At 38.7% G+C, this 20,127-nt stretch overlaps 1 protein-coding gene across 5 annotated transcripts in view; it reads left to right on the top strand.

Annotated features, from left to right (window-relative positions):
* Positions 1–20,127, top strand: part of LOC134536939 (ecdysone receptor) — a 556,968-nt gene that overhangs the window by 521,846 nt on the left and 14,995 nt on the right. For 2 of the 5 annotated variants that reach the window (XM_063377044.1, XM_063377047.1), the window contains 5 exons: positions 6,361–6,531; positions 17,142–17,282; positions 18,235–18,362; positions 19,094–19,234; positions 19,967–20,119. In XM_063377044.1, coding sequence (XP_063233114.1) covers positions 6,361–6,531; positions 17,142–17,282; positions 18,235–18,362; positions 19,094–19,234; positions 19,967–20,119 — 734 coding nt within the window. The remainder of the gene's footprint in view (positions 1–6,360; positions 6,532–17,141; positions 17,283–18,234; positions 18,363–19,093; positions 19,235–19,966; positions 20,120–20,127) is intronic. The other 3 variants (XM_063377045.1, XM_063377048.1, XM_063377046.1) reach the window with 2 other exon arrangements.

Consider the following 20,127-nt stretch of genomic DNA (forward strand, 5'->3'; position numbering starts at 1 on the left):
CCGTGTTATCCCAGTACCTCCAAATGTTAAAGTTAAGAGTAAACCGTTCCCTGATTAGCTTTACAGTATTAATTTTGCACATAAATAAGTAAAACAAAACAAAATAAAGTATAATTTACTATTATCAGGTTTATTCGCAAGTAATATAATTTTTTTTGTGAACCTTAAACACATTGAAGTTTCATGGCTTTTTTTGGGGGGGGGGGGGGGAAGCGGTTTCTAGCCGCGTCTTAGACGAAGATTTCACTGACGTTTCGGTTGACCTTGCAGTCGCCATCTACATGGCATCAGTATAGGTAAACTGCTACCCTGAAGATGGCAATTGCGGGGTGAAAACTTCTCTTTCGACGCGACTAGAACCTAGAAGACCAGAGACTTCAGATAATGGCCACGTAATCAGTTAAACTCATTTATCTTAAACCTCTTTATTAGACGAAAATAATATATTCAAGATGATAGTTTGGTGTTTTCATTGCTATTTTTCCCCCGAGAAAGTTGTGTAAGTCTTTGTATGCTACAAAAAATTGCACTTCAGGCATAATGATATGTGCTCTATACCAATACATAGAGCCAAAAATGCAAATCATGTGCATGGTGCCAACTATATTACATTAATAAAACTTTGATATATTGTTCTTTAACTTCGAGGTACATAATTATAATTTATCTGAGAGACATTCACGTGACTTTATTTCAGTGTCGCCGAGGCATCGACCTGCAACGTCGCTTCTGTATGGTTGCTTGTCTGTGACCGCGAGATCTTCAGCGTATCTTCAATTTTTTTTTTGTTTGTTTTACAATGGGGTTTCCGGTCCCGGGACAGCGACCGGAACCAGGCGCGAGTCTTTGTACGGCGAGAACACCGCGGAATTTCCCAGAATTAACCCCCCCCCCTCGTCCCTTTTCCGCTTTTCCCTTAAACACGATTCACCAAAACTTTTTTTTTTCAAATGGCGTGAACGTTCTGGAAATGGAACTGAAATAATCATGTAAAATAACAGATATTTGTAATTTTGTACAGTTACACAAAAGCAACTGTATACGCTACAGAATAAAATGTTGGTAACAATTGGTTTGGATTCTTGCCCAGGCATTTATGATTTATGTTGTCCCAGTACCTCCAATAGTTTCAAAGTTCTTTGTAGACCGTTTCCTGAATACCTTTCCAGTATTAATGGAAATATTCGTGTATTTATTAGGTATTTACCAAATTTGTCTGGGAATTCGACCAAACACGTTCACGCAGTACAATATATTTTTTTTCTGGAATAAACATCAAGTCAAGATAAAAGTAAAATTCATTTGCAGGATGTTCGCAAATTGCGGGGCACAATCAGTTGAGTTTCTGTTTGCCGCGCGGTTGAAAATGGAATGTTTACATCAAGGGTCCCGCGTGACAGGGGCACAAATACGGTGTGGAGAGCTTCCGTGGGGGAAAAAAAAAAAAAAAAAGGAGGGAGGGGAAATTTAAAGCTAGGATACGCTGAGGGCGAATGAGTATAGTTCCGGTTACTTAATTTTAGAATAGTGAAAATGACACTAGAGTGCGTTTTTTTTCCTACCCCGGTAGAGATTCTTGGAAGCACTCACGGGACTAGAATTACACCTTTATGCTCGTTCCCACGCCGAATGATGTTTAGGAGAAGACCATCTCACCGACTTGGATAGCACAGAGCTCATGTCCAGTGGCAGATCCAGGATTTTGGTTTGGGAGGGGCTTGACCCAGCTGAGGCTAGGCTTCATCAAGGCAAACACTAAAACAATAGTGGACCCAGATGCTTTTGGAGGGGGCTTGAGCCCCTTAGCCCCCCCCCCCCCCCTCTCTCTGTATCCGCTACTGCTCATGTCGAGGCTAGTGACGACAGTGACGACACGCTCACTAGCTGGTGAACAGCCGAGCTCGTTGGTCGCTATCGGCGAGTCGCCGTGTGCTCCGCGCGGCTGGGAGCAGCTCGCTGTCCCCCCCACTCCACCTCCTCCTCCGACAGAGCGGGGCTCGGTTCGACGTGCAGTAATGTCAAGGTCGACCGGCCCGCGCATGCGCCGCGAAGCGCGACCGCCAGGTTCTCTGGAGAACGTGCTGCCACCTTCCTCCCTCACCACTCCATCTTGTAGCATTTCCTGTGTTGTTCGCTCCGCGGTTACAGCCCGAACACTCCTGGCGGAGTCGACGGGACGAGCGCTTGGAAACCTCCACGTTCCACGCAAAAGGGTCGTTACCACAACGCCGAAATACCATAACGCCGAATGTCAAAATTGACCACAACGCCGACAGCTAGAAAACTGCTGTGTACCACAACGCCGAAATAACAACAGAATGAATTTGTGTGTGTTTCTTAAATGTGCCTTAACGCCGAAATACCACAATCAAACCTAACCTTACCTAACCTAACCGAACCTAGCGTAATATAACCTAACTTAACCTAGCCTATCCTAGCCTTGCCTAACCTAGTCTAACCTAACCTAACCTTTGTGGCAGTCCTGCAATGACATTTTTCGGCGTTAGTGTATTTCGGCGTTGTGGTGCGTCCCCCACGCAAAACATACACACACACACACACACACAAGTAGGAGCGTACGAAGAATTTCAATTTGTAGGGGAAAAAAGGGGGGAGGAGGATGAAATTGGACCACTTTTCCCGCTGTTCGCTTTAAATATTTTTCCATTTGTTAGTAAGATTGATTTTTGTTTTTAGAAATTTGGGCAAGGGCGGGGGGATGGGGGGGGGGGGCTTATATTCCCCCCTACTTCCTTGAGTACGCTCCTGAACGTAAGCATTGACAAACTTTAAACTTAATGCTTTCCGGCTTGCATTTCCGCCTTTTCATAATCGATAAAGTTAAAAGGCGTTCCGAGGGAAAAAAAAAATTAAATACGTATACGTTATGTGCCTGTAAGAAATACACGACATATTCACGTTTTCACTTGTTTATAACTTTCACACAACAGTAAGACCGGGGGCTATCTAACTTCGCAAGACGCGAACGAAAAAAAAAAAAAAAAAACTTTTATTAAAGGCGCGGAGGTTCTGTGCATAGAAGGCGACAATGTGTTGTTTTCATTATACACATCACATTTCTAATGTGTTAAACGGTCGCACGGTGAAAGAAAATAACATTTTTGAAACAATTATTAACTATTTCATATACTTTTTTAAAAAAAAAAAAAACATGAATTATCAAAAGAAGCCTGGGGGAAAAATATAGGCCTATATAATATTTTATTTACCGATTTTACTATTCCAAGTTGTAGGGTTGGTTTGTTAATGGAAGGGGGGAGGGGGGTTACGAACGGGGAATGGCGGGCACTGTATCACTGGAGGGGGAGACTTCGACAGGAATAACTCCTCGCGTCTAGGAACCGGTCCTGCGGTCGAAACACGCCGTCAGCGAGCGACCCGAATCCTTCCTTCCGAGGCGCCATTTTATCTTCCAGTGTCTTCCAGTGTCCGTTCGTGCGCCTTGTCTTCACGCAGTACATTTTATTTAACGGAGGAACTGTAACAATCAAGTAGAATTACAGAATTTTTTTTCTACATTTACATAAAAAAGCAACCGTATCGACACAGAAAAATAAAACAAACAAACATTCCGTGGTAATACTGAGTTCAGATTCTCGCCCGGGCAGTTAATGCTTTGTGTTGTCCCAGTATACCACCAATAGTTATAGTCATTTGTAAAAAGTTTCCTGAACAGCTTTCCAGGAACTTGACTGCGCTGATTAATAAGCACAATGTAACAAACGACTTTTCAATACATTCATAATGTAACCATATTTAATTGTTCATAAAATGTTTAAAATGTTTTCTCATACTAAACAAGTCTTTATTTAACGGTGTTTATGAACTTGAAGGAACAATTTTATGTTGATCCTGGCATGTACGGAAAGCACGAAATCACGTGTTGTACAACTTTGGAATAACCGTTTGTCTGTAGCTTTTTCCTTAATTTTTTTTAGTTAATAGTTTATTAAATAAATAAAAAAATAGGTTTTCATGAAACCATAAAAACCTGATATTTTCAGGGTTTTTTTGGGAAGACCTAGTTTTTATTATTTAATGATTGAAACTAAAAATTAAGAGTTCGTAGATGAAGTTACATACGTACAAATTGTTAATCCATAACTGTACACCAATTGATTTCATACTTTCGATACATAAATTGTTTCCTTAAAACCATTAAATAAGTACTTGTTTAGTTGGAAAAAAGTTTATAAACAATTAAATATGTTTATATGACGAATTTATTTAACATCACTTGTAAAAAAACCCATTGAATATTAGAAACGAAAATATTTAGGATACTACACCATTAACATCGTTAATTGGTTTTGCTGGTACAGAGTTTTGGTTTCACAACAATGTATACTTTTTTTCTCTCAGTACAATATCATAATCGCTGTCCCGCATTGCATGTCGCCGTGGTACGGTGTAAAAAATGTTTATACTTCGTGGCAAAGCACCCTTACTCAAGGACTTTGCAACCTCACGAGATAGCTGCGAGCCTGCAGAAATTCGCGACCGACTGCAGTTGTTTTAGCATTCCGGACCCGGAATAGCTAGTGACCTTTCCTGTCGGTGACTCGACTCATTTTGCACGCGCGCTGGTACCCCGTGAGTGGATGTCGTTTTGATGCGCGGCGCATCGCACGCTATTGTCAATTGGTTGTACGGTACCCGCAAGATGAGGCGTGGGGATGTTTATTGATGACGTGTAACATCTTATAGCTCTCGGTATAAGGCTTGTGGGAGCGATTTCGTAAATGGAACGGAAGTATCATGGGACGGAAATGTGAAAACACGGTGCTGCCATCTGTGGATGATGGCGCGAGCCAAAGTTCACAAAGCCAAAGGATAACTTTATAATATTAACGGTTTAATGAATTTTGACAAAATGAGCAGTATTTTTAATTTAATTCCTTTTTCGAAAATCAAATCCAAAGCCAGGGTTTAGTATTTTTTTTTGTCAAGTCATTTTCGCTTTTATGGGAGCCATCTCGATAAATGGTTTAAAACTGCGGTCTGCTGATCAAATTATATCATAGTCGACGTAGCTGCTCCAGCAGAGAATTCAAGCGGCGGATGTGAATCCAGTCCAGAAATTTATCTGAAAACACTATTTGCGCATATTTATCTCGCTCGGTATTATTTTAAAGAATTGTATGTTACATTTCTTGTCTGAGTTTCGTATGACATGTATAAGTGTATTTGCAACATGAGAAGAACACATGAATTCGTTCTTTACCGAGGTCAGATGTTACACATCTCTGACGAGTACTGAAAGACTAGCTCACATGTTTTTGTATCTTCGTGCTCACAAACTTGTAGTCGTAGCAAAAATTGCATTGCTGGAAGCCGTAGCCAGGATGTTGTGAAGGAGGGGTAATGTTTTATTTTCAATTGAAATTTAAAAGAATACTGTGACGCTAAATTAAAATATGAGGTAGCAGTAGTCTTTTAGAAGTCCAACGTTTACACACAGAAATTCAAGTGATGATTTTGCTCGAGAAAAGAAAACTGAACATTTTATATTTTGGTCTTTATTTAATTGTTTTAATACTTTTTTCTTTAAGTCAATCGTTTGATATTTTCGTTGAAACGATGATAAATAATTATATTAATGTTATTTACCACACGAAACCCACATGTCAATTTTGTAGAAAAGACACTCTTACAACTAACAACGTGTGCAAAACGGCATTAAATATAGACTTCTTGCAAACACTGTTCTGTGTGTGAGGCGTGTTGGACTAGATGTTGTGAAGAAATGCATTTATTGTAGCCCTCTATAAGGATTACAATAATTATTCCAAATAAAGCTCTCTGTAACCTTACGTACATTCCTGAAATGTACCAGAAGTAGAGTGTGGCATGCATGTACTACCAGGGGCGCAACAACGGGAGGGGGGGGGGAAGGCTATTTTCCCCTCCTTCTGAAACCTTGAAGTGGGGTCAAACGGGGGCAAAGAAAGTGCTGTGTAATCAATTTTTAGATAATAAAACTGCTTAAATAGCACCATTTTCCACGTCGGAGGACCCCTTCAATAGGGGGATCGATGATTCTTTATAAAAAGGTATATTGCCCCCCCCCCCCCCTTTTGGAAATTTAGTTGTTGCGCCCCTGTGTACTACCGCACAGATTAGTTCTTTCCACGTGATCCATACGACATAGTTTCCTTATTTTTCACATTCTGCCTTCACTATTTTTTTTTTTAATTTAAATTCCTGAAGCAAAAAAAAAAGACGGGGTTCCGGACCCCATTAACCTCCCTCCCAAGGTGGCCGTGTGTTTCATGAGTTGTTTCCCCCCATGTAGTTGTTACGCGCGAGTTCACGAAGTCGTGTGTGTTGTTGCCGCAGGGCGGGAGGACCTGTCGCCGCCCAACAGCCTGAACGGCTACAGCCTGGACGGCAGCGACGCCAAGAAGAAGAAGGGCCCTGTGCCCCGCCAGCAGGAGGAGCTGTGTCTGGTGTGCGGCGACCGCGCGTCGGGCTACCACTACAACGCCCTCACCTGCGAGGGCTGCAAAGGTGAGGGGGGTCTCCCGGCGCGAACACGTCTCTGTGGTGTCGCGGGAACCTTGCGACGTGTTTCAGCGGGGGGGAAGCCTACAACTCACGTAGTTTCGGTTCCCTGCAAGAATTTCCGAAGATTTCCGAAGTTTTGCGTTCTGGTATTAACGCCACTTCAGCCGCTAAATCAGAAGTTTCAAATGAAAACAAGCATGTTGTGACTGACCTAACCTAACATAACCCTTCAATTTTTTTTTTTCATTTCAATTTTTGAGAGAAATCCGAAGTTGCACGAACGTGGTAGGGAACCGAAACCACGTGCGTTGTAGGCTTCCCTTTGAGTGGTAACCATAACATTATTTCGCCTAAAGAAACGAATGCAAGAAATGTTTATGTATAACGTCGTAACTCTCTGTATGCAGCAGTTGGTAGGAGTGATTTCGTGAACGTGAATGTAACCATGGTGCTGCCATCTCTGACGTATGGCGGAACCAAACTTCACAAAGCCAAAAAAAGAAACTTTGTAGTATTAACTGTTTTAACGAATTTCCAACAAGATAGGCGGTAGTTTGATAAAAAAAAATCCGCGTCGAAAATTAGGTCCAGAGCTTGTGTTGTTTTTTTTTCCATGCCTTTTTCTCTTTTATAAAAGCCGTTTCATTATATTGTCACGATCCACCTTCAGAGGGGGGGGCGAGAATCGTAGCTCTTTACATAGAAACAACTCGCTTGGCATCAACTAGTCTTAACTTCATAAAATACTTTACTGTACCTAGGATCATAGGTTCGTCATCCCGTACAGGATGTCTGGTGAGAGCTGAACTAAGGAGATTTTGCAAAATAACATAATACTTAATTAAAATTATTTTATTCTTAAAGTCAAATACTCAACATCATTTTAAAGAACATTTAAATAGCGGGATTACAATTTAAAACAATAATCTCTTTACTTCCTTAACGATTGAACGACCTTACAAGAGAGAGAATGAGAGAACTTCACTAAACACTTCCCTAGTCCTTCCGAATACCTCAAATCATAATTAATACTTAAAATTAAAACAAAGATAAGTCCATACTCACATTTTCCGAAAAGCCTTTCTTGATCGATTACTTTAAAAAAATAACGTAGGGGCCTCTCCTGCCCTTGAAATCCCGAACGAACATTACATTTTAAAAACTATGACGCGTGACCCCTGACGAGGGCCATAGCCTCCGCCCGAAAGCTTGACGACTACATTATGACCTAACTTAAATTAAACGACTCGTGGCCTCTGGCGTCGACCATAGCTTCCGCCCGAAAGCTTGAATTCCTACATCACGAACGAACTAACAACTCGTGACCACAGGTGAGACGCATAGCCTCCGCCTGAGTGAGCCTGAATTCCTACATCACGAACGAACTAACAACTCGTGACCACAGGTGAGACGCATAGCCTCCGCCTGAGTGAGCCCCGAGTCACCAATCACTTGCGCTTAAATTCGCGCGCCCTGCCGCGCCTACCATAACAAAAGCTCGTTATTGAAGTCAAATTTACTAAACAACTAACTAGAACATCTGGGAAGACTACCCCCCCTCTACCCCAATGTGCAGGCCACACCGCGCGGCTTGTTACGACAGCGCGCCCCAGTAACTGCGGCCCGTGGCTGCGCCAGCGCGCGGCCAAACGAACAAACAAAATTCTGCAAGCCCGCAGCGCGCCGCGCCGGCCCCGTGCCCCAATTACATGGTCACGCCACTTGCGCTGACGAGTGAACAGAGCAGCCAGCCCAGAGTCCCGTCAGTAAAGTCCCTAAATTTGATTTCAACAACCCTGCAAAATTTCAACCCGCGACATAACCCTCCCCTCACAGAGCTCGAGCCCCATCGAGCTACCTCAAAATTACAAATTGTCTTTTTCCATTAAACCATAACTATAAATTCCTCATTTCACAAAAATAATAATTTTCTTAGTTCCTTGCTGTCTGAACATACATCTAGATTCTGCATAAGATTTATTTTAAAACAACAAGTATTCATAAAATTAAATGTAAAACTTTTATCTGGTTTGTTCTCACAGGAACCTTCAGAGGCTCGAGTTCTCAATTCTAAAAAAATTGTTCTGTTAGTGAAGCTCTCTTTACAAATTAAATTACTGTTCTTAGTTTCTCAGTATTCGTTAAACAATGTGCAAATTCTTGATAATTATTATTTTTTTTTTTTTTCAGTTTCCGTTTATTACCATACTTCTTTCGTTCTTCAAAAAAAATTAAGTGTCCTTACAGTGTTTCAATTAATTAAACTCTTATCTCGTGAAGGTTGGTGCAACTCCTCGAAGTCAGTGTTGTCGAGAAGAGTAGCTCCCTGGGCTGGCCATCAGCAAACACCACTCAACTCCAACAGCTACTGGACTGGCTTCCAGGGCAGCTCACAACTTCTCCCCACATCTGCTTCGGAGTTGTGCCATCCTCATCACGAACAGATTACAATTCTGAAACATCATCAACAGGCATTACCATCACGCCTGACAAATACAAAACTAACTACTAAACTGCAATCGATGGGCAAGGATGCAAACACACAAAAAAATAAAATTAATTAATTCAACTGCTAACATAAAGTATCCCACCCTTAGCATAATCTAATCAGGCAAATAATTTGATAGGAAAAACTTAAGGAAGGGAAACATGACCTCCAATAATTTTCCCTAACTCTTGAGTCTTGATCTTCTCTATACAGCAAATAGTCCCCACGAAGTAACTGGGTTGAAGGTCAGTTCACATGACCCACCCATAACCTCTTCTACTCTTCTTTTCTTCTGGGGGCAACCACAATGCCCACCAATCTCTCTCCATGGTGCCGAACCAGCTATCCCATGAGAGTAAACAACGTAGTCAATAGAAGCGCAGAGGGGAAACACCAATCTCTGGCTTGTCGAGTCATAAAACTGCTTTATCTTCTTCTTCTTCTTCTTCTGAGTAAAACATCTGATTAATCTTGCTACTATTCTTCCCAACAATAAAAAAAAAGTTCATCAGGTATCTTCATGAAAGAAACATTCTAACTAATAATTCTTCATTTTTCTTCTTCTTTATTTCTGTTAGTTGTAATAGAAGGCCATGTTAGGGAGGTTATAGGGAAAAAGAGTGGCCAATTCCCACCCCATCACCCACCTAGATCATGACTAATTAACTTTTAAACTTTCTATTTCAAACAAATAAAAAAGAAAACATTTTTTTTTATTCAAACTTTTAAACTATAATTACTTTTACTTCATAACCTCAAAAGCTAATCAATAATTCTAAATGAAATTGTGATTTACTGCATCCTTGTTCCATCCGATCTGTTTGTTTATAACCTTTCTTGTAAAGTATAAAATTTTCAAACATTACTAATTCAAAAAAAAATTAAATTCTGGTGTCCTTTGAGTTACAATTAACTTTACTATTTCTTAGCTTGAAATAATTTAAGTTTTCAGAACTATTTCATTGTCTAATTCACAACACTTAAAAATCAACTCAAAACAACAAATCATCAAAATCAATAAGATCATCTGACCTACCTATCAGTACTGTGAACTTGAACTGTTCGTACACATTTATAATAAGCTATTGTATTTAAATTCCAACCTAAATAAGGTTTAAAAAAAAACTACTAATCCCTCTGTAAATTAAGAAAATTAACTTTAAAAATTAAACTTAAGGTATTAGTTCTTTTTGACAGCTACCACAACTCACTAGTTCCATTACATTACTATAACCTAAAAAGTTCTGTAAATAATGTTTATAACAAAAAAAAAACTCCAGTTACTGTCTTCCATAAAAAAAATAAAACTTTACATGACCTTATTAATCTCCACTTGTAAGTCCATGGCTGCCAGCTTTCTCTTCTCTTGAATCTTCAGTCTTGGCTCTTGTTTCAGTGATCTTGTATCTTGTCTCTCGAACTCTTGTCATCTTGTAAACTGGACTGCTGCTCAGCTCATCTTAAGGAATCTGTAACAGTTTCAAAAATACATGTTAATTTAAATTACATAATTCCTGTTCTTTGGTCCTAAAAAAAAAATTGTATTATTAGTACACATTACCCTGAAACAACATTATTATTCATTGTTTATTACTTAAAAAAAATGCTTTACCATAAAATCCTTTTTTTGTTCTTTTCATTAGGCCTATTTATTTTCCTTCTTCTTAATTAAATTCTGCTTCAAATGTTAATCCTAACTTAAGACCTACCATCTATTTATTATTCATTACCTACATTATTTATGTTACCCTAAAATTCCCATAAGTTTCTAATACTTCCTATCAAAGACATTCTCTCTAAAAAAAAATTTACTTGTGACTCTTAACTTAACAAACTTAAAAAAAACTTTTACACTAGACTTAACTTATTATTCATTCTTAGTTACTAAATTTCTATATGTAAACTTTAGTACTTACAAACAAAAACTGCCTATTTCTCTCTACCTCTTAATCTCTTTCAATTATTACAATAATAATGTTACCTTGCATCTTTAAACTTTCTTCTTTTCAATTAAATTAGACATCTCATAACAATAAAAATTCTGCCTATACTCTTCTTATGGGTGTACAAACCAACAACAAAATTTCAAATTCTCAAGTTTCCTTATATTTAAATTATGCAATGCACATAACCTCTGTGGTGCCTGTACCCTTTTAGGCCTACCACCTTCTCCTCTCACAGCATGACAACTCTTATTCCTCGGGGTCTGTATTCACTGTTCCAAATCAAATATCTCAAATAAATTAAAAACAAATTTATTATTTTAAGAAAACAAAAATTTACATTGAATTTACTATGGAGCCTGGAAATCTTAATGTCTCACAGCAGCTAACATGACTAAATCCCATGGAACCCCAGGTTTACATAACCTGTGCCCAAAAATTTAAGCATACCAGGCTTTCCCTGCACTGGTTTTACAGCATCACACACTATTTAGGGCCCCTGATCTGCCATCAGTCCCAAGGAGTTTTCCCACAACCCCTCTCTACACAAGTGCCTACCGCATTCCTCTCAATTGGCTATCGGTTTTACGGCATTCTTTTGGGATCCGACCATCAAGTTAGGGCTAATCGAACACTAAACCTCCATACTTCCAAACTAATGTAAATCAATTAAATTTTCTCTGTAAATTCTAAAAATCAAAAAAAATTATTCCAACATGCCAAAGAAACTTCCAAAAAAAATTCATAATCTTATCTTCAAACCATTAAAATAAAAATAAATAGATTACTCTGTTTTCTCCTTAATAACTGTAAACTGTCAACAAATATCATGTCGTAAATTTTAACTATGCTTACTGACTCTTAATCATAAAATCTCATTTGTCCTAATTAATAAACAACCGATTTCCTTAAAATCTCACTGTATCTCTCACACTCAAACTTCACTGGCTGAATATCTCAATAAATTCAAAAACAATTATCTAAACTCTTAAAGAAACTCCTCCCCAATTATTCAAATAAATTACTTCACCTTATTTTATTTCATTACTTAAAACACCTTACTCAAAAAAAATTAATTAATTATCTAGCTATCTTCCATTATTATTTATTTACCGAACAAAACTTTCTCCTAAATTAATTTAGTAAAATTCAATTTCACATTAGGCAAGTACACTAACTCTCTACAGCAATGTTTCTCATTTCCCTCCTTCCTAACTGAATCCAATCTTACTTAACCTCCAGGGAATTTACCTCACAAAATAACCAAAAATTTCACTGTAGTGCCTATCTGCTATAGGCCCACTACACAGGGGGCTCTAACCCCACCAACAAACTTCATTGAAATGGTACCCTATCCCATACAGGATAGCCACTTCGGTACTACCATGGGGAACTCCTGCCCCAAACTACTCACAACTCTCAGGATTCTCCTGACCCTTAATTCCGTAGTCAGCCCATCTCCTATGGTCTGCGCTACAATTCCCTTTCTTCCCAGGGACACAACACCTCACCTTAGGGTCCCTCGCCTTAAAGAAAACATTAATTTTCTCTGTTCCCTTGGAGTAAATTCCCTCTACACACAAAAACTATCCTTCCACTTTTATCAATGCTTATTGATTTTATAGTGTACCTCCTTATTACTGTTTACAAATCCCAAAAAAATATTTTTAAAACCGAGGTAGGATTTAACTAACAAAACATAAACAACTTACAACGAAACACTTCTAGCCTATACATCATACACTTCTTAAATTAAATTACTTACATACTGAAAGTTCCTCTTCTCCTAAAACACACTTAAATTTAAATTTATTTAACCCATAGTCTATTTTCTTATCGCTAAGTTACCGTACAGCTGATCAAAACAAGGTCACGGCCGTCCACGTCTCTGTACGTGCTCGTGACGTCACCGAATTCCATCAGGAGCGCCAACCCTCGCTTGCGGTTCCTCCGTTCTCCGCTAGGTCTCAGCACCTCCCCGTCACGTGTTCATTCTGCCACGTCCACTGACGTGTCGTTCTGAAACAACTCTCAACATTTTTCTAATTAAAACAAAACATCACTATAAATTCTATAACTCTCTTTTACATAAACTCTCGTTTTCTCTTTAATTCCTTTCTAACGTTTATCCTTCCCTCGACTGATTTAATTCGTACGTCTCGTCTCCTACGCGCACGAAAACAAAACAAACTTCTCTTGAAAATAATTCCTATTTACGAAAAAAACTTTATTTTAAATTTTAACTCTCTTAACCTACAATCTTAAAATTAATTTCAATTAAATTAAACCACTTGCATTATCTCTAATAAGCATTTAACTTATAACGTATTCTCCTCACGTAATAATCCCCGATATAAATCTACAATAAATTCAACGACTTAAAACAACTTATCACTATAAACTTTATCCTTACAAGTATACTCAAATAAACATCTGTTACGTCAAAAAAAAAATCTCAAAGACTTCCTCCACTTAGATTAAATTCCGTAATCCTCTCCTCAAGTAAACTCTTAATAACCTGCTATCAGAAGCTGAAACTAACTTAATAATAAACATAAAAATCTACCTCTCTCTCTCTCCAGAAATAGAACCTATCCGGCGAACTCTACCATTTCTTTCACGATCCACCTTCAGAGGGGGGGGCGAGAATCGTAGCTCTTTACATAGAAACAACTCGCTTGGCATCAACTAGTCTTAACTTCATAAAATACTTTACTGTACCTAGGATCATAGGTTCGTCATCCCGTACAGGATGTCTGGTGAGAGCTGAACTAAGGAGATTTTGCAAAATAACATAATACTTAATTAAAATTATTTTATTCTTAAAGTCAAATACTCAACATCATTTTAAAGAACATTTAAATAGCGGGATTACAATTTAAAACAATAATCTCTTTACTTCCTTAACGATTGAACGACCTTACAAGAGAGAGAATGAGAGAACTTCACTAAACACTTCCCTAGTCCTTCCGAATACCTCAAATCATAATTAATACTTAAAATTAAAACAAAGATAAGTCCATACTCACATTTTCCGAAAAGCCTTTCTTGATCGATTACTTTAAAAAAATAACGTAGGGGCCTCTCCTGCCCTTGAAATCCCGAACGAACATTACATTTTAAAAACTATGACGCGTGACCCCTGACGAGGGCCATAGCCTCCGCCCGAAAGCTTGACGACTACATTATGACCTAACTTAAATTAAACGACTCGTGGCCTCTGGCGTCGACCATAGCTTCCGCCCGAAAGCTTGAATTCCTACATCACGAACGAACTAACAACTCGTGACCACAGGTGAGACGCATAGCCTCCGCCTGAGTGAGCCTGAATTCCTACATCACGAACGAACTAACAACTCGTGACCACAGGTGAGACGCATAGCCTCCGCCTGAGTGAGCCCCGAGTCACCAATCACTTGCGCTTAAATTCGCGCGCCCTGCCGCGCCTACCATAACAAAAGCTCGTTATTGAAGTCAAATTTACTAAACAACTAACTAGAACATCTGGGAAGACTACCCCCCCTCTACCCCAATGTGCAGGCCACACCGCGCGGCTTGTTACGACAGCGCGCCCCAGTAACTGCGGCCCGTGGCTGCGCCAGCGCGCGGCCAAACGAACAAACAAAATTCTGCAAGCCCGCAGCGCGCCGCGCCGGCCCCGTGCCCCAATTACATGGTCACGCCACTTGCGCTGACGAGTGAACAGAGCAGCCAGCCCAGAGTCCCGTCAGTAAAGTCCCTAAATTTGATTTCAACAACCCTGCAAAATTTCAACCCGCGACAATATAGTTCTGTTTGCTAATCAAACAATTCAATAGTCGACGTAAATGCTTCGACAGCGAATTCTAACGGCGGGTGTAGGAACTGCGTGTGATTCATGTGTGCGTAAAGACGGGAACGTTATAGTATTAATTCTTCAATGCATTTTTCAAGATCAGCAGTATTTTAATAAAAATCGCTTGTCAAAATGTAGTTTATTATTTTTAAAGTATTTTTCGTTTTTATTGTAACCGTTGTTTCATTATAAAGTTAAAATTTCGATCTGTATATCGAATGATTCAATAATCGATGTAGCTGCTCCGGTGAAGGATTCTAGCGGCAGATTCCGATACTATGCGTGATTCGTGTCAACAGATTCTTTTCTATGGTATTTGGAGAACGCTTTCCGTATACTTATCACGTTCTGCATTATTTTGTAATATTATACGTTAAATTTCTTGTCCAAATTTCGTATTATAACTTTAATTGCAACATGAGAACGCGTGAATTTGTTCGTTACCGAGGTTAGATGTTACAAATCTCTGGCGAGTACCTACCGAAGGACTCACACATTTTTACAATGCTTGGGTTAACCCTGGTAGGATGAAAATTACGTCTCTTGCGAATATAATTAATTGGAGACATAAGTTATGCGGTACCTATGCACAAATTGCATCTAAAGTTATGGACACAAAATCGACGACCCGGAAAGAATGTAAATTTGTTGTGCAATTCCCAGCACTCAAGGGAAATAGCATCACACCTTTAATCTTAATTTCCCCGCCTTATAATACTATGGTTACCACTCAGATGTTTTAGTTGCCCTATGCACGACGAGAAGACACCACACTAATACAAAGCCCGCAATAGAAGCACCCACCACTCTATAACACAAATACACCCATGACCAGGAATAACACCTTACAGGTTAACGTTATTTCTCTAATGTCATAATTAGCATTTTATTTCTGAAATGATGCAGAATATTTACATTGTTTCAGTAAATTAACATTACAGTTCTGAAATATACCAGAAGTAGTGTGTCATGCATGTCAACATAAATCATAGAATAGTGTCAGAGCTTATAGGCAGGGGCGCAACAACTAAATTTCCGGGGGGGGGGGGGGGGTGTTGCAATATACCTTTTCATAAAGAATCAAAGAATCATCGATCCCCCCTATTGAAGCGGTCCGGGTCCTCCCCCGGGAAAATAGTTTTATTATCTAAAAATTAATTACACCGCACTTTCTTTGCCCCCGTTTGCCCCCACTTCAAGGTGTTTCAGATTGGGGGCAAACAACCCTCCCCCCCCCCCCCCCCCCCCCCCCGGTTGTTGCGCCCCTGCTTATAGGTATTCACATTTATTAAAAAAAAAAATATATATATATCAGTAGAGGTACAAATGCAGATTATTCAGGCATCTACTCAGGGTTGTTGAATGGTAAGAATATCAAAAAGTAGTTTTTAAAAAATAGACATAACTGGGTCTGTGATCTGTCATTGCCTCACAAAATTTCTAGCATAACTGATTAAACAGGTTTTTTTTAAAAAAAATGGTTAATGAATTTGTTTTACAAATCAGACACATGCATGCTTTTTGTTAAAAATTATTAATAGTATAATCATGATTTTATTACAGTAGTTACAGTATTTAATGTTCTAGGCCTCGTGAACTTTCAAACATACAAGCTACACGAAAGTCAGACATGCAAAGTGCCATGAGATAATATAACCTTAAATTCTGTTTCTACCATTAAGCATGTTTTTGATTGCTCATTTGGCAGATAAACCTTATAATGTAGGAGCCTGAAATTTGTTACACTCTTAAAAAAAAATGCCTTTTAGACAAGATGGAATGTGCAGCAAATAGTCGGTAGGTAATTGGCAGGTAGCAGCCCCATGACACTTGTTTACGTGGTATTGTGTCTTGCACAGTGTTTGCTTGAACTTGTCCAGCAGTCGGTAGTCGTCCAGTCTGGTTGAGTTAAGGCCCTTTTGCAGTGTATAGCTGGCAGTCGGAGATGGTCCAACTTTATTTCAAACTGCTAGATTGCTGACTGCTAAAAATTCTTAACCAGTGGTGTGGTAAAATATTTACAAGCAATATTTATTTAAGGCAAACAGCAAAGAATTTGTCACATAAAATTTAGTAAATTGGGAAAAGGAGATTTTAAATTGTATGATAAGCCTTTTTAACCAATTGGAATCACAATGGTTCATCAAATCCATCCATTGATTAAACAACCTCCGAATGCCGACTGAATGAATAGGCCTAAACAAATATCCCTTGAAAAAAGTATCAAAGTTTATTTGAGCGCTGTGTATCTTTAATCCATGTCGTAATTAAAGAAAAAAAATATATTGTTGTATGCGAGTGAAAAAATAATACCTACTTAATAATTTTTTTTTGTGTGTTTGTGCAGGTTTCTTCCGAAGAAGTATCACGAAGAATGCTGTGTACCAGTGCAAATACGGGAATAATTGTGAAATAGACATGTACATGAGGCGGAAGTGCCAGGAATGTAGACTGAAGAAGTGTTTGAGTGTTGGCATGAGGCCAGAATGTAAGTTATGTACTTTTCATGCTTTCATGGAATTTGTAAAATTGAGTTCTTTGCATGTATGGATGATTTGCTATCTCAAACTGAAACCCAGTATTGTCCTACCAAGTGCTGAAATCAGCCCACATCATTCAAAGTGCAATACTGTCTAATTCTTGGTATTCGAAGGATTCAATATTCAAGGGAAAAGATTTGAAGGAAAAAAATAAATAAAATAAAGTAACCTAAAAAATATTCTTCACTGATAACCTCTCATGTTGAATAGGTCAATTTTTTCCTTTAAACTTATTCTTTTAACCAAATTTGACATTGGCTGATTTTGACTAGTATTCTGTGTGTTTGTGTATTTTCCTTGGCAATCTGGAAAAATTCATGGATTCATTTCGCAATATTTTAGAAACAAACAAATGTGCCATCATATTATTTCTGTGATTGGCTGATAGTTTGTCGAAAGAACTTAGAGCCAATGAAAAACTTTCAACCATAAAAGTATCGAATCGCAAGCAAACCAGTTGACATGTCTGAGTCAATAGCCAATGGGCAGGTGGCATTTGCCCGACTAAGTAGGGGATTGCTCAATCTATCCTTGAGTTAACTGAAAGCGCCAATTTCTCCAGGCTCTAGTAATGGTGTATGTTCAAAATAATTATTTTAATCACTCTTCACCATTTGATGATTCATTCAAAGAATGAATAAAATATTGCCCCTCTAACCATTGTGTAGATTCTAGCCTACAACAAAAAATACAGCAAATTTTGCATATCTTTACCTATATAGGTACTTAATCAACTTCACATAGTTCAGTTTAAGCATTTAAAATTTTGTTCGTGTAAAGGCGAAAAGAATGTAAACATAGTCTCTGCGGTCTGATACCCAGATTGTTCACCTATATTTAATGCATAACGTGCCTCTTGTAGTAAATTGTGGCTGACTCGAAGCATGGGAAATGTTCCAGGTGTTGTACCTGAATACCAGTGCATGGTGAAACGAAAAGAGAAGAAAGCCCAGAAGGATAAGGACAAGCCCAACTCGACCACCAACGGTTCCCCTGAAATGGTTGGTATGAAAGATCCAGACCTTAAGGTGAGCTGAAAGGTTGTGCTGCTTTGGATAGCTGGCAATGCAGTGTTGGCCCTTTGTACCTTGCAAACTCTTGTAATAGGAACATTTCTCCGGTGTTGACCTTTTGTGTAGTGGTCAGTGTGGCTTTAGTCTGTCTCGTGTAAACAAACAATGCCAGAAAAATATCATGCTGCAAAATGAAATTCAAGGCTATGCCCCTAAATGCTGCCAATCACAAACATATGTTAGATTAACAGTACTGCCAAGTGTTATGTATCATCAGTAATTATTACTGATTTAGATGTCCAGTTACAGAATTTCAGAATGTAATGCATTTATTACGAAAACAGATAAAATTCAGAATATCTCAAAATAACGTTTCTTACGAATAATATAGCTAATGTATCTCTTCTAATAAGGTGAAAATTGTTAAGTACTTTCCAAACATGAAATTAAATTGTACAGTTTTTTTTTAGTTTTTTTAATTATTATGTGTTTTGCCAAACATGGTGTGATTTTTAAAAGACTTAATGCATGGATTATCTGAATAATGAATATAAATATAAGCAGTGTGAATTATTTTCTAGAGATTAGTTTCCAGCGTAAATTTTTTTAGCGTTTGTGAACCGCTTGTTGAATTTTGTGCATGAGTGTGATTACTGACGGGTGTGCCTGGAAGTTGGCAGTACTGGAAGAATGCTGTAAATCGTGTTGAGTGGTTACGCTTCACGGAGGTGTGTGTACGTGTGCAGCAGCAGTTGGAACCGGAGAAGTCGCCCCTGTCGAACGGAGTGAAGCCCGTCAGTCCGGAGCAGGAGGAACTCATCCACAGGCTCGTGTACTACCAGAACGAATACGAGCAACCTTCGGAAGATGATCTCAAGCGAATAACGGTAAGCGTGCGTCCCGTTGAAATTAGTGGAGGGCTTGCAGAGCCTTTTTTTAATTCTTTTGCGGCAGTAAATCGCACATTCTCCGTTTCCGCTCAGCCTAAACAAGACTGCAGAGAAGCACTTCAAATGTAACATAGACACCCCAGTATGTGTTTATTAACTTTGTTCATGATAGTCATATCTTTTATAACTTCTGCTCCCTAAAGTAAAAGGGGAAAAAAGCAGTGGGTGTAAATATTACCACTTAATGATTTGTAATAAGCATTTCCAACTATTCAAAACAAATAAAACAAATCTGTTAAGTAATTTTGTGTTGGAAAAATGAGTAACTAGTAACGATTGCAAGATTAAATAGAAGTAAACTTTTTCAATTTTTTTTTGTTGCAAATGTAGTACAAACTTCATTCCAAATAAATTACTTTTGTTGAATTTAATATTTAAAATAATACGTAATTGTCATTAGAGTTAAGTTTTGATTGAAAATGGTGATTAGTTTAATGATTTTAATTACATTTTGGTGCTTTGTAGTGTATTAACTTGAATTTCTGTGTTATATTGTGCATTGGCATACTTTTCATTGTTATTTTGGTTTAATCGCAACTCACCACACAATCGAGTGCCTAATGATACAACACAGTAAAGAGACATTGATGATGTTGCTACCCGAACCGAGGTCCCACCAGCTGTTGCTCCTGTGGCGGATGTGACCGTTCTCGGGACTCTGGCTTGCAGAACTCGCCGATCGAAGGTGAGAACCAGAGCGACATCAAGTTCCGACACATAACGGAGATCACCATCCTCACCGTGCAGCTCATCGTCGAGTTCGCCAAGAGACTGCCCGGCTTCGACAAACTCCTCAGGGAAGACCAGATTGCGCTGCTGAAGGTGCGTGA

This window comes from Bacillus rossius, chromosome 11 (genome assembly GCF_032445375.1).
Source record: "Bacillus rossius redtenbacheri isolate Brsri chromosome 11, Brsri_v3, whole genome shotgun sequence".
NCBI classification, from domain to species: Eukaryota; Metazoa; Arthropoda; class Insecta; order Phasmatodea; family Bacillidae; genus Bacillus; species Bacillus rossius.